The following is a 13,758-nucleotide window of genomic DNA, read 5'->3' as shown; positions in this document are numbered from 1 at the left end:
CTCACGGATGCCTCTCTTTATGTGGCGGAGCTTAACAGGATGCTCCGTACAGACGCTCTTGGACACAGCAAACGCCGGGCACAGAAGAAATGAATAGGGTGCTCTGTGGTTTCCCCTAAAAGAGTGTTTGTGTGTGTACTTGTGTGTGTGTAGGTTTGCTGCAGGGGGTGGTTTGTTAGGGCCATTTGTTGGCGCGTGCACATGTCCTTGTGTGCGTTTGTGCAGAATGTGCACGCGAGGCACTGAACATGTGTGTTTATTTCTCTCTGCGTGAATCTGGTGTGCTGCCTGTATGATGTATTCATGGCCCTTTGTGTCATTTTAATAAAAACAAAAGGAAAAAGGGAGACTGTGGGGAGTGGCGATCAATTATTACACCAATTACACAGACTTTCAGGACGCAACAGGGATTCAGGAATGAGCGAGCTCAGGGGGAACAGTGAGAGAGGGGCCTGTTATAAAGCCAAGTCCTGTCACTTTGGGAAGAATTTGTAGCCAGTGAGAGCGGGCTTTGGGTCCGAAACAAGAGCCCGATGAGCCAGTGACTGTCTCCATAATTCTCCTCAGCGGTGTATCAGTGTCGTGGGACGCAGGGTGTTGAAGTTACTCCTGCAGAGTTACAGTCCCAGTTGTGTCCTGTGAGCATGACAACAAAGCAGCCATGTGGACGAAAGGCTGAGGCTCCAGGCTCCTAACTCCTCTCTGTACGGGTCAATTAGATTGCAGCCTGCGCTGAAAAGGTAAGCAAATGAATTCTCAACAAAGTGCGCTGGAAATACGAAAGAATAAATCAGAGTTGGACCCGATGATCATTAGACTCGTAAAGTAATAATTCTCCATGGAATTAATTCTCCAGGACAAAGCGATTGTGTAGATGTGTGTAATTATATATTTGAGCTTATTAAATTGATTTGATTTTTTACTGCATGTATTGTTGAACCTAAACAATATTTCAGAAAATGCTGACACACTGCAAATTAGATCATGAGAGCATTGCCTTGCACAATCAGAGGTTGCAAAACACAAAAATCCATGACAGTAGCATAAACGATCTTGAATATATCATTTACAAAATAAAAAGTTAATAAAGGGGACTTGTCTTTTTGTGCTGCATTTTGAAGTAAAGTTTCACAGTTCCTTAAAGTGTTTCTCTTAATATCTTGGTTTCCGGAAGATGATAGATAGATGGACATTTTATCAGCAATCAGCTTGTCAGCAATGATCAGTTTGTTCTTTCCATCTCTGTAAAACATACCATATAAAACAAACTTAAAAATGCTTTGAAAGCTGTGGATACAAATCGAGTTCAGTTTATTTCACAGTGTAAACCAGGCAGAAGGTTTATTATTGTGCATATTTGCTCCAGTTTATTATTTCAGTTTACCTTAAAAAAAGGTTCAATGCTGCCTCAAAAGAGGTAAATCAACAGTTTTTGGTGAAGATCTGATCAACACTTGAAGAAGTTTACACTTCCCCGCATCTCCATCGCAATGAAACTATAGCATGATATTGTCGATTATATTTCCCCAAATCTGATCTTTAAAGAGGGAGAACACGTCTAATAAATGAACTTTAGATCGTCAGTAAAAAGACGCTTAGAGGATGAGAAAAAAGTTTTTATTTCTTAATGAATCTTAATGAATTTTTTGACAGAGGAAAAAAACAAAATAACAAATAAAATAAGAAGGGGGAGAAAAGTGTGTGTGAGTGTGTCTGGAGGGGAGGGAGGGGGATTACTCCTCACTCCAGAATACTAATGAGGGCCTTTTGTCACAGATCTTTCTCTCTTTCCCCTTCTGTCTGTGTGCTCTCATTTTCCACTTTACTCATTTCTCCCTCTCTTTCATTTTCACACACACACACACACACACACACACACACACACACACACACACACACACACACACACACACACACACACACACACACACCACTTCACAGGACATTCAGGACTTTTACTCATTCATTCATTCACTCAAAAAACTTTAATATAAGCTTCCCTACCTACAAGCCTAATTCAACCAAAATGCACTGATTTGTGTTTACGTTGTGACGACTTGCTTTTCTTCCATCAGTGAAACGTTGAGTCCTCACAATGTGAAGACGTATTTATACTGACACAACATGACTGGCACACATGCATAGCTGTGCACTTGTATTTACATGCATACAAAATGACACACCTACGATCACATAAAAGACACATGTAATTTCAATCCTACTCTCACATAATCACACACACTCTCGCACACGCACACACATGGATGGGCACAGAGTCGTATTTGTCAATGGCGCCTTTTGTTTCTTTTATCTGAGCTCGCAACAAAGCATTCCTGTGTACACAGAGGGGAGAGAGATAGAGAGAAGGAAGGAAGGAAGGCGAGAGAAAGAGGAAAGGAGAAGAAGAGAGAGGAAAAGAGAAAGAGGGAGATCAGGAAAACATCCACTGCTCTTTTTGTCAGACAAAAGTTTTGATTGAGTTCTTGGATTCGTCTCACTGAGGCTGCAGGTACAGTAAAGTTGTAGCGCTGCCATGGAGATGGAATACATCCTGCTGGAGAGGTTCGTTAATAGTTTCCCTCTCATTTACTCTATTAGTTATCTGATACATGGCTGTAGTGGAATTTGCGAGCGTATTCGTGTGTGCGCGGCTGACAGGGACAGGGCTGGGTAAGAGGGTGATGCAGAGTTGAAAGAGTGAAGTTTTCAATTGATCCATTGTAAGTGCAAAGCCTTTGAATGGCTCACAAAAGTGTGATGTAATTAAAGCTGATGTAATCCACAATCAGCAAAGGAGCTATTTTTGATTTATGCTACGAGGCAAAAGTATATGGACACACCTGGTCTAGAGATGAGAATGAGGAAATAATATTTTCACATCTGTGCAAAAAAGTAAAAATTTTTTTGCAGTTTAGAATTTATCAAAAACCCTGACCTCAGCCCTATCTAATGCCTTTGGCACAGATGCTGGCTGCAGGCTGGACCGTGACAGTGTATAATAATTAAGTCCTTTACCGCACTTACATGCAGTTCACCGGAAATTTATTTGACATTGCAGACGAGTAAGAAAAGTGTTTCTAAACTCGTTTGCGTGCAAACTTCCTCAAAAGCATCTCTGGGCCTGTTGTCTTGTTGCAGATGTGAATTGTTACAAATTTCAGCAAAGCGATTTTTCATCTCTGAACTGTTTATATGAATTAATTTTATTTCGCTCAAATTTTCTAGGGGCAAAATCTGTTATTTAGAAAAAGGAGAGAAAGTAAGAGCTGTTTGTTTTTCTCTCCTATACCTTTTACACATCTTTGTTTTTATTGTGAACATCCAAGTAGGGTCCAAACTCTAGGCTGAGAATCCAAGTAAATGATAATTTTCGTTTATGCTATGAAGATGACACATGTAAGTGCCTCTAAAGTGAAACATAGGAGACAGAAAAACAGTCCCCAGCACAGCGGCATTATGAAGGGTGAGAATCTTGAATTAGGTTTAAAGTTTTGCTTTCAGATTCTGTTTGGCACTCTTGCCATCAATTCCTTTTATGGAGAAAACCCCTCAAAACTTTGCCTTGTTGTTTGTGTGATGTGATGGTGATTACACCAGACCTCATTTGCAAGACAGCTGAAGCTTGCCCAACTTATGCTTGCACGAGTAATTTACATTGTCATTTTTGGAGGAAGCTAGTCTGTCAGAAATAAACAACTGCTTTAGAAAAACAGTGTAAATGCAGCTGAAAATAGTGTCAGTTTGACTAGCTGCAAGAATAAAATGCCGTTAAGCCACAAATTCACAGTGTTTTTAGTAATATGTCTGTCACACTGATCATTATATGCAGAATATAATAAACACAATTTTATTACAAAAGATTTCAGTTGCATTGCAGGACTTCTTCTTACTTATACATCTGAGTATTACTTCCACCACTAATATACGTTTGGAGCTCACCGATGCTTCTGTCATTGAGTGGGATCAAATCCCTGAAGCCAGGCTCCAAAATTTTATCAACAATCAGGAAGCTGAAATAAGATTCCCAGTAATCACAAATTATCATGTTAACAGGTGGCCACTTACTTTTTGGCCTGAGAGGACCATGAAGACCAGAGAGCTTTTATATCCTTTTACATGAAAAGGAGAATTTTACATTCTGCTTTAATGAGCGTGAGAAGTTCTCACAGAGTGATCTTCTGAGGATCCAGAGTGTAAAACACCCGAGAAAAGACTTCACAGGAGTCAAGTCTCAGGCTGAACAAGGCCAAAGCACACAGAAAGCTGAACTGGCCCTTTCCCTATCCATCTCTCACTGTCTCTTGCTGTCTCTGGTTTCCAGTCAGAAGTTCACTCTTTGTCCACTAAAGGTCTCCCTGATCAGAATCAACAGTAAGCTTTTTAAATAAACGTTATCTTGATAAACGTCTGAGTTTCCAACAAAGATTTTGACCTTAATTGACTCTTTCAAGTTTCTTCTCTGTCCTTTGGATCACAAATGAGTCTCTGTGTGGGTTGTCTGTTGCGTCAATGAATGCATCCTAATTACTGTCTTCTTTCTTTCTTTCTTTTCACCTTCCTCTTCCTTATCTCCCTGTTTTGTGGGCTATTCTCTCACTTGACCTCCATCATTTGTTGAACGTAAGTGAGCATGTCAAATTATGCAGGAGCTAGCTGTCTGACATGACCTGTATCTAAATATTCTTTCATCATATTCATGCAAACATACCAAAATGTAAAAACTGAAAAACTGAAATACTTGCTATCAGATCACGGGGACATTTGAAATTCAATTTGTCTTTCTAAAGACAGAAATAAACAGGTCTTTTGTTTTAGATGAGGGTTAGTCCAAATATGGGACTAAACATTGATTAGCAGCTTTTTTCTTCCTGTTTTTCACATCAAGTATACATCGCCCAAACCTGGTCTTAAGAAAGATCTAACCACACTAACAGATGTGTGAGCTTGTACTTCCTCTAATACCAAGTCTCTCCTCTTTAGCATTCACCATCATGTTAACTGACACAAAGTGGAGCTGACAGCTGACAGTGATGGAGATGCTGTCAGTCTGAAGAAATGCATGCATTTCAAAGAACATGCTAAAGGAGTTAGCATCTATGAGTCAGAAATATCTGTCAAAATGCTGTGTGACATTTTACTATTTGAGGACATACAGCGAGTGTTATTCTTGTCTGAAGCATGCTACATACTTGTGTGTGTAGTTTATCTTTCCATCACTGGTCACATGTTTGTTAGTTTGCTTTTTTCGTTAGTAGTTTACAGCTAGTGAGTCACAGGCCCGACATGGTGAGATAATGTATGACTTCCATGCGTAACTATACTTAGTCACTGAAATTTACTTTTTGAAACCACATTTTAATGACTCACTCTACCGTTTAACCACCATAAAAAGCACCAAGCAGCCCACCTTACCTGAAAAACATGTACAGACTATTCTAAAGAAATGATTTACACAAGAGGAGAGTTCTCTATCTTCTATGTGACACAACACATGAAGCTGAAACCCAATAAGTTTTGAAACGTGAAGAAATGTTTGTTCTTCCTGTTTCAGGTTTTAGTTTCAATCAATCAAAAGAAGAACAAAGCACCCCTTTTGGGCCACACAGTGACGGCATATGTCACTTCTTCATGACTATATTTCAGTAAATTTCCAAACACCAAGAATGCCTATTTACGGAAATAATGGGCAGGGTACAGACATTTAAAATGTGTTAGTGTTAACTTGCCCTCTAAGGGTTTCTTCTTTTATTTCTCACATTTTTTTAATGGTGTTATCTGTTTTATATTTTTAGGGTTTACACAGTCTAACTCATCCATACTATAAGAACAGCCATATGGCACTGGCCTTGCCTTCTCATAATCCTTGATTTGCTGCCTCTAAACTGTTGGCAGGGTGGCACTTCTCATTGCTGCTAAAATATTCATGCTTCAGAAAACTTTCCTTGAGCCATGATATTGGAAATGAAATATATGGTACATGTTAATATGTGTATTTATTCATTCTTCTGTCAGAACTACTCACTGAATATGTGGTGTTCTAATATTAACACAGTGAATTTTAGTAAATTCCTCAAACTATTATTACATTCAATCAGTTTCTGTTGGAGAGTGACTCATGACCAGAGAGGATTCCTGTCTGAGTGAACTCCCAGAACAGTTTCACCAGCTAAAGAATTTCCCACAACAACATGTGTGGGTCTGCATGACCTTTCATCTTTGTTATTCTGTTATTAAAATTATTACCAGGCTGACACAAACACATATTAGACACGTAGTTTAAATGTGTTAAAGAGAGAGCAGATATCTGCAGGGAAGTTACTAACAGCTGCAGTTAGTCATAGTGGGAAGAGTGTAAAGTCTGTACACAGGAAGCCACTGTTATCAGATTGGCTCTGCTTAAATATGAAACTAAAGTTCCTCTAACATGTGTCGGATGTCACACTCAGCTTACCTCTTTTCAGCTAGCAGGCTTACTGTTCTGAAGGAGCTCAAATCATGAGCTTTTTTTGAAATCCAACCAATTAACTTTGTGCCTACACCTAAAAAGAAAGTAAAAGCAAAGTAAAAAGCACAAAACCACAAAATGCAAAGGTTTCCTGCAGCTTACACCACAGCTTATACCTGCAGACCCCTAACAAGGATTGTGCAGATCCTGTATATTTTAAAGCATAACATATTTTGCACTCCAGGATGAGAATGTGTACTTTGTGTCAGACAAATGACCAATAAAAACATTGTATTCCATTTTTTTCTATTTCCCAGATGACATCTGCCACACCTCCTTCCTCTCGTAGCTCCTCTCCACATAAAGTTTGCCACTCGCAGACACAGACAGATGTCTTAAAACCTTTACTTGGTGGTGGCATATCTAGTGGGGGAGGGTCTCTGAGGAAGAGGAGACGTGTCCTGTCCAAAGATGGGCGAAGCAACGTGCGCATCGAGCATGTCAGCGGACGGAGTGCTCTGTACATGCGTGACCTCTGGACAACATTTCTGGACATGCAGTGGCGCTACAAGTTCTTCCTGTTCACTGCCACTTTTGCAGGGACCTGGTTCATGTTCGGGGTGCTGTGGTACCTGGTTGCACTGGTCCATGGAGACCTTCTTGGTGAGAAAGCAGGGAGAAATTTAAAAGAGCAAAGATCAGGTCATAGGTTCACACTGACACGCCTCCCCGGCCTTGAGTTTGGCACATGGAGTCATTCTAAGTGATCTACAAGCGGATTTTCAGTTAAAAGTTTCAACTGACATTAACAATCATTCACTATTACACCTGAAAAGTGTTTTTCAGTTACATAATTAGTAACTGAGTCATACAGAAAGTTTCCAGTTTTGACTTCAAGTCATCTGCACAAAAAGTACCTAATCTTCCTGCGCAGGTTTGTGGTTTATTATGGGTCGAATACAGGAAATGTCTGAAAAAATGTCAGTGCTGACTTTAAAACCCCAAATTATTTATACATTTGAGAAACACTAAAACCTGCAGGTCAGTGCAAAAATATCTAACTATTCAAGTGTTTCAGTTGTCAACCACTGACAGTTTAATACTTAGACTTCCTGCTGACTTCTTTTAAAAAGTGAAAAACCGTTGTGCTGTGTGTGTGAATTCAAACCCATTCAAACCGAATGCACACAGTCATTGCATAAACTGAAACAGGAGTGTTTGCTAAGAAGCTTCCCAGACTTCAGGTGTTCATTGCGCTTTACACGTCATGACTTCTTGCAAAACCTCAGTCATGTCTGTTTAGGACACTCAACCTCAATGTATGTGCAACTGAGCAATGCAAGAAGAAGTGTGAAACAGATCTCATTGCCTTCTTCACACCAAAACAAAGAGACTACAGACAAGTGTGAAAACAGCCATAATAGTGAATATAACCTTGACTAAAGAAGTGACTATAAGGGAAAGTGGAGCCAACAAGATCTCCTGTTCAAACTAAATGAAATCAAATTTATTTCTGTAGCACATTTTAAAAGACCGGACTACATCAAACTGTTTCACAATTCTACCGCAATGCGGGTAAAATTAGGGGCAGAGCATGACAGGTAAAACAAGGTACGAACAATACAATTACATAGTGCAATGCAGCGGGTCAAAGTCAAACTAATTTGCTTCAAAAGCCAAGTTAAACAACTGGGTTTTTTTGGCGAACAATTGAATGGACTCAGCTGTGCGGACATCGACTGGGAGATTGTTCCAGAGTCTAGGGGTGGCCATAGCAAAGGCAGGGTCACCTCTGGTCTTTAATCGTGACCTTGGTTGCACTAATAACAGTTGGCTAGACGATCATAGTACTGTCTTAGGGTTATACAAGTTGAAGAGACCAGTTAGGTAGCTAGGCGCCAGGTTATTTAGAGTTTTAAGAGTAAGCAAAAGTATTTTAAAATCAATACGGTATTTAACGGGGAGCCAGTGTAAGTTAGCTAGGACAGGGGTGATGTGATCATGCCTTCTCCTGTCTTAAAGCTGCCAGTGCTATTCAGTTTAATTGCTCTATATTTTGTTATTTGTTCAAATTTAAATGTAATCATGCATTTAATAATGCATTTCCTTAAAAATATGGGACCATTTAAGAGGCTTTCCAACAGATCTATTGCCAAGAAGCATTGTTAAATAAAAAAAAAAAAAACTAACTAATTTCCTTACTTTTTGTGCTAACCAGGATGCATATGCAGTGAGGTTGAATGTTATAGGAGGCTTGTAACGAGATGCAGAGGCCGTTGTTTCTTTTTGTTTTTTACTGAACTTATCTTGCGGTTAAAGTGAAGTTTTAGCTATAATCTGGCAACTATATCATATCTTTATGCTATCTTAGTTTTCGTTAACACATGCCTCTCCCCCTCTTCCGCTGATGTTACTCGTGTCTCAGCAGACAGTGTGTTTAATAGCAAAATCCCTTTTTTAGCCAGACTTTAAATATTCTGGTCTGTTGTTCCATAATAATGTGTATAAAACTAAAAAGCAAATAATAACAAAAGTGTTTATTTTTATATTTTAAAATGACTTAAAAGAGCTTTTGATGCTTTTTTAAACATTTTCCTCCAGAGTTTGACCCTCCATCAAACCACACGCCCTGTGTGATGCAGATGCAGACGCTAACGGGGGCTTTCCTCTTCTCCCTGGAGTCCCAAACAACCATTGGATACGGTTTTCGCTGCATCACTGAGGAATGTCCAGCTGCCATAATCCTTCTTATAGTTCAACTGGTTATCACCATGCTCATGGAAATCTTCATCACCGGTACCTTTCTGGCCAAGGTAGCCAACAAATGAAATATCCATGTAAGATGCAATGAAAAGAGACAAGTGCCTTGTATCAACAAAGCCGTGCAGGTCTTAATTTGTGTTTTGAAAACATTTTTTTTTTTAAAAAAAGCAGAAGTTGTCTTGACTAAAACAACACTGCAGTGTACATGTGAGCTGCAGGTTTACTCAATAATCATTAACAAAGATGACTCTGACCAAGTTCCTCCTGATCAGGTTGCCCGGCCAAAGAAGCGCGGTGAGACAGTGAAGTTTAGCCAACATGCTGTGGTGTCCGCCCACGAGGGCCGCCCCTGCCTCATGATCCGGGTGGCCAACATGCGCAAAAGTCTCCTGATTGGGTGTCAGGCAAGTATGCATGCAGATACTTTAAGTATACAGTAGCTGAGAAAAGTTCCACTTGTTACGGCAGGTCTAGCGGACCCGACCGCAACAAGAGGAATGATTCACCCCCAGTTCGACCCCAAGCAGCACATCACACCATAAGTTAAAATAAGAGATGGTTTATTTACAAGAACAAAACAAAAATGGGTTTCACAGGAGACACTCAGGCTTCGGGGTGGACCCACGCCAAAATAGCAGACAAAAGGAAATTAACTCAGAGGAGCGACTGCTTGCCTAGCCCCAAAGAAACATGACCAAACAACAATCACTTACTTCGCTGACTAACAAAACATGAGAAAACTGTGCCCAACTGCAAAGGCGGTCCACCCCTACTTCCTGCTGGATTCACAAAACAACACAGGGCATGTCGCAACCCCAGCTGGTTGAGGGTAAAACCGAGGATGGATGGATTGCCATCCTCAACCGCGTCATCTTATACCCCGCCTCCAGATCATCATCCAATCCAGGCACACCATCTTCAGGATCCACCACTCCTGGAGGCACACCTGCACAGTCACATTTATATGTCAGAACCCCAGCCCACGAAGACAGCCGTAACACACTCCATACTTGTAAAGACTAGACAATAAAAATAGGTTTAGAGGTCATAGATTAGAGTGAATGAGAAATTTGTCAAACTGGGAACCAGTTGAACTAAAGCAACATGTGCACAATATTCCTATCAGGTGACTGGAAAACTGCTCCAGACGTCTCTGACCAAGGAAGGGGAGACGGTTCGTCTGGATCAGAGAAATGTCCCCTTTCAAGTGGACACTTCCAGTGACAGCCCCTTCCTCATCCTGCCCCTTACCTTCTACCATGTCATCGATGACAACAGTCCCTTGAGAGCTTGGGCAGCCAAGGGTAAGTTTAGCGATGAGAGCAGTAGACTCGGCGGACGGTGTCACAAACTGCATCAGAATGATTTCTTTGACCTTTGTGTCTCATTCCTCTGTCATACAAACATCTGACCCTGAAGGTTTCTAGCACAATTTTACCTCCTTCCAAGGTGCTGGTAGGAAAAGGCAAATTCTTTCAGCAACACTTGTGTTATAGAGAAAAACATCATCCCTCATTCCTCCCTTTCTGGTGTAGGTGGAGAATTTAACAATAGGCCTGCTTTCCACAAATTGTAGTTAGTTAATAAGCCTAGTAATGAACTGTTAAAAATAGCTTCAGTTTCTGAGAAATGTCATGACTAGGTTCACAAAAATTGAATTCATGCAGAAATAAATTTCCTCTTTTTGGTTGTGAAGTCAAAAGATTAAAAAAAGACTTTAAAAAAATGAAGCCACTAGCTTAATGTTTTACATGTTGCTTGATGCTGTATTTGTTAATGTAGTAACTATGTCACATTCTTCAGGGGTCTCACACTCATTTTAGTTCATGAGCCACATTATAGTTATTTATTGATCACCTATTAAATAGAGCCTAAATAAAACCAGCTTTTTAAAAACAGATGATCATTTGGAGAATTTTAACAGTACTTCCAGCAGAGACATAGTTTTGTTTCACTGAAAACGCAACAAAACTGTCTCAGTTCTTCATCTGAAAAAAAGAAATGTGAAATGAAACAACATGGTCTCTGATTCCCAACCAGACCATGGGTGATGTCCTTCCAGTAATTAAATGGCTGTAAAGCTGATGACAGTTCTGTCTCCATTACTTCTTTATCTGCATGGACACTTGTTTTTAACCCCAGTTTTCATCTGTATAAAGATTCACTAGCTGGGCCAACGTCCTCATTTTAGGTTTGACAGCGTTTTAGTAGGTAAAGGTGATGCTTGGACATGAATTGAGCTGCGGTTTGGGGAAGGCCTCGAAGGGGACTGTCGATGGCTCCCGGGCCTGGCAGATCTCCATGTACTAAATAGAAGTGAAGAAGTTAAGAATCGAAAACAAGGAGGGAGGGAGGGTGGGGCACGTCAACGAGAATGAACAGCTTGCAGAACTGGGGGGACCCATAGAGATGACAACCAGAAGGAGCGTGTTTGGAGGCGTGGTCCCGCTCCTGAAATTCCGATACATGATCTCCAATTAAAAGAAGATACACACAAAATGCTCATAATAACACAAATTAAGAGCACTACTAGTGGTTAAAAACCTTAACTGTGAGTCTTTAAGTGAAATATCTTTATAACTTTCTTTCATCCATTTTGTCCTAAGGATATTCTTGGTCTTTAACTTTAATGTGACATTTCTTTCCATTGTATGTACCTTCTTCAGGTGGTGGCTGGACTGACCCAGAATTGGCTGACTTTGAGTTGCTGGTGATCATGAGCGCCACCGTGGAGCCAACCTCCGCCACCTGTCAGGTTCGCACCTCCTACCTGCCAGATGAGATCCTCTGGGGCTACGAGTTTCCCCCTGTAGTTTCCCTGTCTCCCTCAGGGAAATATGTAGCAGACTTTGCCTTCTTCGACAAAGTGGCCAAGAACAAGACCGCCCCCATTTTTAAGCCATCCAGCCCCCAGCACGGGTACCAGAGCAATGGAGGGGGGACTGTACCTGAGGTGACTGATCCAGAGAAGATTCGTCTGGAGCAGAGCTACAGGGAACAACGAGGAGAGGACCGAGGTCGGGTCAGGGACGCTCCTCTGAGTGTTCGCATCAGCAACGTGTGAAGAGTATAAACCAGAAGGTTTAAAAAGCAACAGGAGACGTCGCCAAGTTCAGTGTAAATAACAAATCAGTGAAACATCATATCGATGAACAGAACAGATTAATGTTGACTACTGTATGAACATGTGGAGTATGTTATTGTCATATGCTTGCTGGGTATGATATATATAGATACACTCACTTGACTGTATTCATATGAAGGAATAACGTCATAACTACAGCTCTTTACATCTGATCACAGCAAAAGTCCATTCACTTCACATACACTACATACAGTTTTAACTCAAAAAACTACAATACAAATGATACAAAAATCAAGTAAAGAAGATGGAAATCTCAGTGGGCACTAACCAAGTTACAAAAAGGTGTGAGACAGTGGTGTTTAATTTTCATTTTTTCCAAAGTAGAGCAGAATAAAGAGTGGGTTTGGGGACGTTACTATGACGAAGTGAGATGGAAACACCCGCCCACTTAAGTAGAAGCACTGAACCGTGTATAATACGCCTAAAATGTATGCAAATGTGTGTTTAAAATACATACCCTGTTACATGTAAACATTTATGTACAAAGGTCATATGACTCTGAGTTTTTGCAGTAAAACAGGAGTAAAAGCAGTTTTTCTGCCTCCTGCAACCCCTCCCTACCCCCGATTTCCTCTAAATGAGTAATATATTTTATATTTCCTGGTAAAAACCCAAACATGTAGTGTAATAGTTCAATTAAATGTAGCACTACAACTGAAAAGTAGACAAAGCTGATACGTTTTGTGTTCAGTATGACCTGTATGTTGGTAATGGTATTTGTATTTCATGATTTCTGTCATGCGTGACTGCTGTTGCTGCTTCAGAACATAGCACTTTATGTATGTGATGTAAATTTGCATCTTGAAAGGTTAAGGTGAATGTGTGTTAAATTTTGAGTCTACTAAAAGCACTCAAACACTGAAAATGATTGAATTGTTAGTTTTAAAAAACAAATGATTAATGTTTTTTAACAAATCAGACTGTAACAGTTTTTTGAATGTCTCTGTAGCTTTAATAATATTAATATGTCCAGATATGCACAAACATTAAAGGAACTCTCCTTTATGTAAAAAGCAGTAGCCTACTATTCCTTGAACACTTCTGTGATCATTTTGTTGGATCCCCTTATTTTTTTTAGTGTACAAATCACACAAAAAGTGGAACAGTAGGATACATCACAGGGGAGTGCTGGGATGTGAGAATGTGGAATAGTAATAGTTAGAAATGAAGTGATCCATGAGCTTAATGGATCTGAATAGGATGAAAAATACATGCTTTGTAATACTTCCTTCACATTATGAGTGTAAAGTGTCTTTAAAGACCAGCTTAGTGACTTAATCTTATCTTTGGTTTTCTTCATCCTCCTCTTGTACACCACTTGACCCACTTGAACTTGTACCACCCTGGAAACTATCTCTGGAAGACTCTCACTCTTCTAGGAAACATCTCGCACCATGTGGACTTT

General features: G+C 40.2%; 1 protein-coding gene across 1 annotated transcript; it reads left to right on the top strand.

Annotated features, from left to right (window-relative positions):
• The first annotated feature begins 2,479 nt into the window (after positions 1-2,479).
• On the top strand, positions 2,480-13,319 carry LOC146647703 (ATP-sensitive inward rectifier potassium channel 10-like). The gene is made up of 6 exons (XM_085388724.1): positions 2,480-2,562; positions 6,763-7,108; positions 9,047-9,258; positions 9,481-9,612; positions 10,335-10,512; positions 11,875-13,319. Exons 2-6 carry the CDS (start codon positions 6,763-6,765, stop codon positions 12,270-12,272), a joined length of 1,266 nt encoding a protein of 421 aa, XP_085244850.1. The 5' UTR covers positions 2,480-2,562; the 3' UTR covers positions 12,273-13,319.
• The last annotated feature ends 439 nt before the right edge of the window (positions 13,320-13,758 follow it).

Source organism: Rhamphochromis longiceps, linkage group LG18 (assembly GCF_057381845.1).
Source record: "Rhamphochromis longiceps isolate RC_006_pf linkage group LG18, R_longiceps_female_GT1.1, whole genome shotgun sequence".
Classification (NCBI taxonomy): domain Eukaryota; kingdom Metazoa; phylum Chordata; class Actinopteri; order Cichliformes; family Cichlidae; genus Rhamphochromis; species Rhamphochromis longiceps.
Note: the sequence above shows the minus strand (reverse complement) of the source record. Positions and strands in the feature narration are given on the sequence as shown.

What these genes read in the sequence shown, in the direction of transcription:
- LOC146647703 (XM_085388724.1), top strand. Translation starts at nt 6,763, where the DNA reads ATGACATCTGCCACACCTCCTTCCTCTCGTAGCTCCTCTCCACATAAA. An exon ending in GGTCCATGGAGACCTTCTTG is followed by an intron (nt 7,109 to 9,046) that starts GTGAGAAAGCAG and finishes ATTTTCCTCCAG; the next exon opens with AGTTTGACCCTCCATCAAAC. An exon ending in GTCTCCTGATTGGGTGTCAG is followed by an intron (nt 9,613 to 10,334) that starts GCAAGTATGCAT and finishes TATTCCTATCAG; the next exon opens with GTGACTGGAAAACTGCTCCA.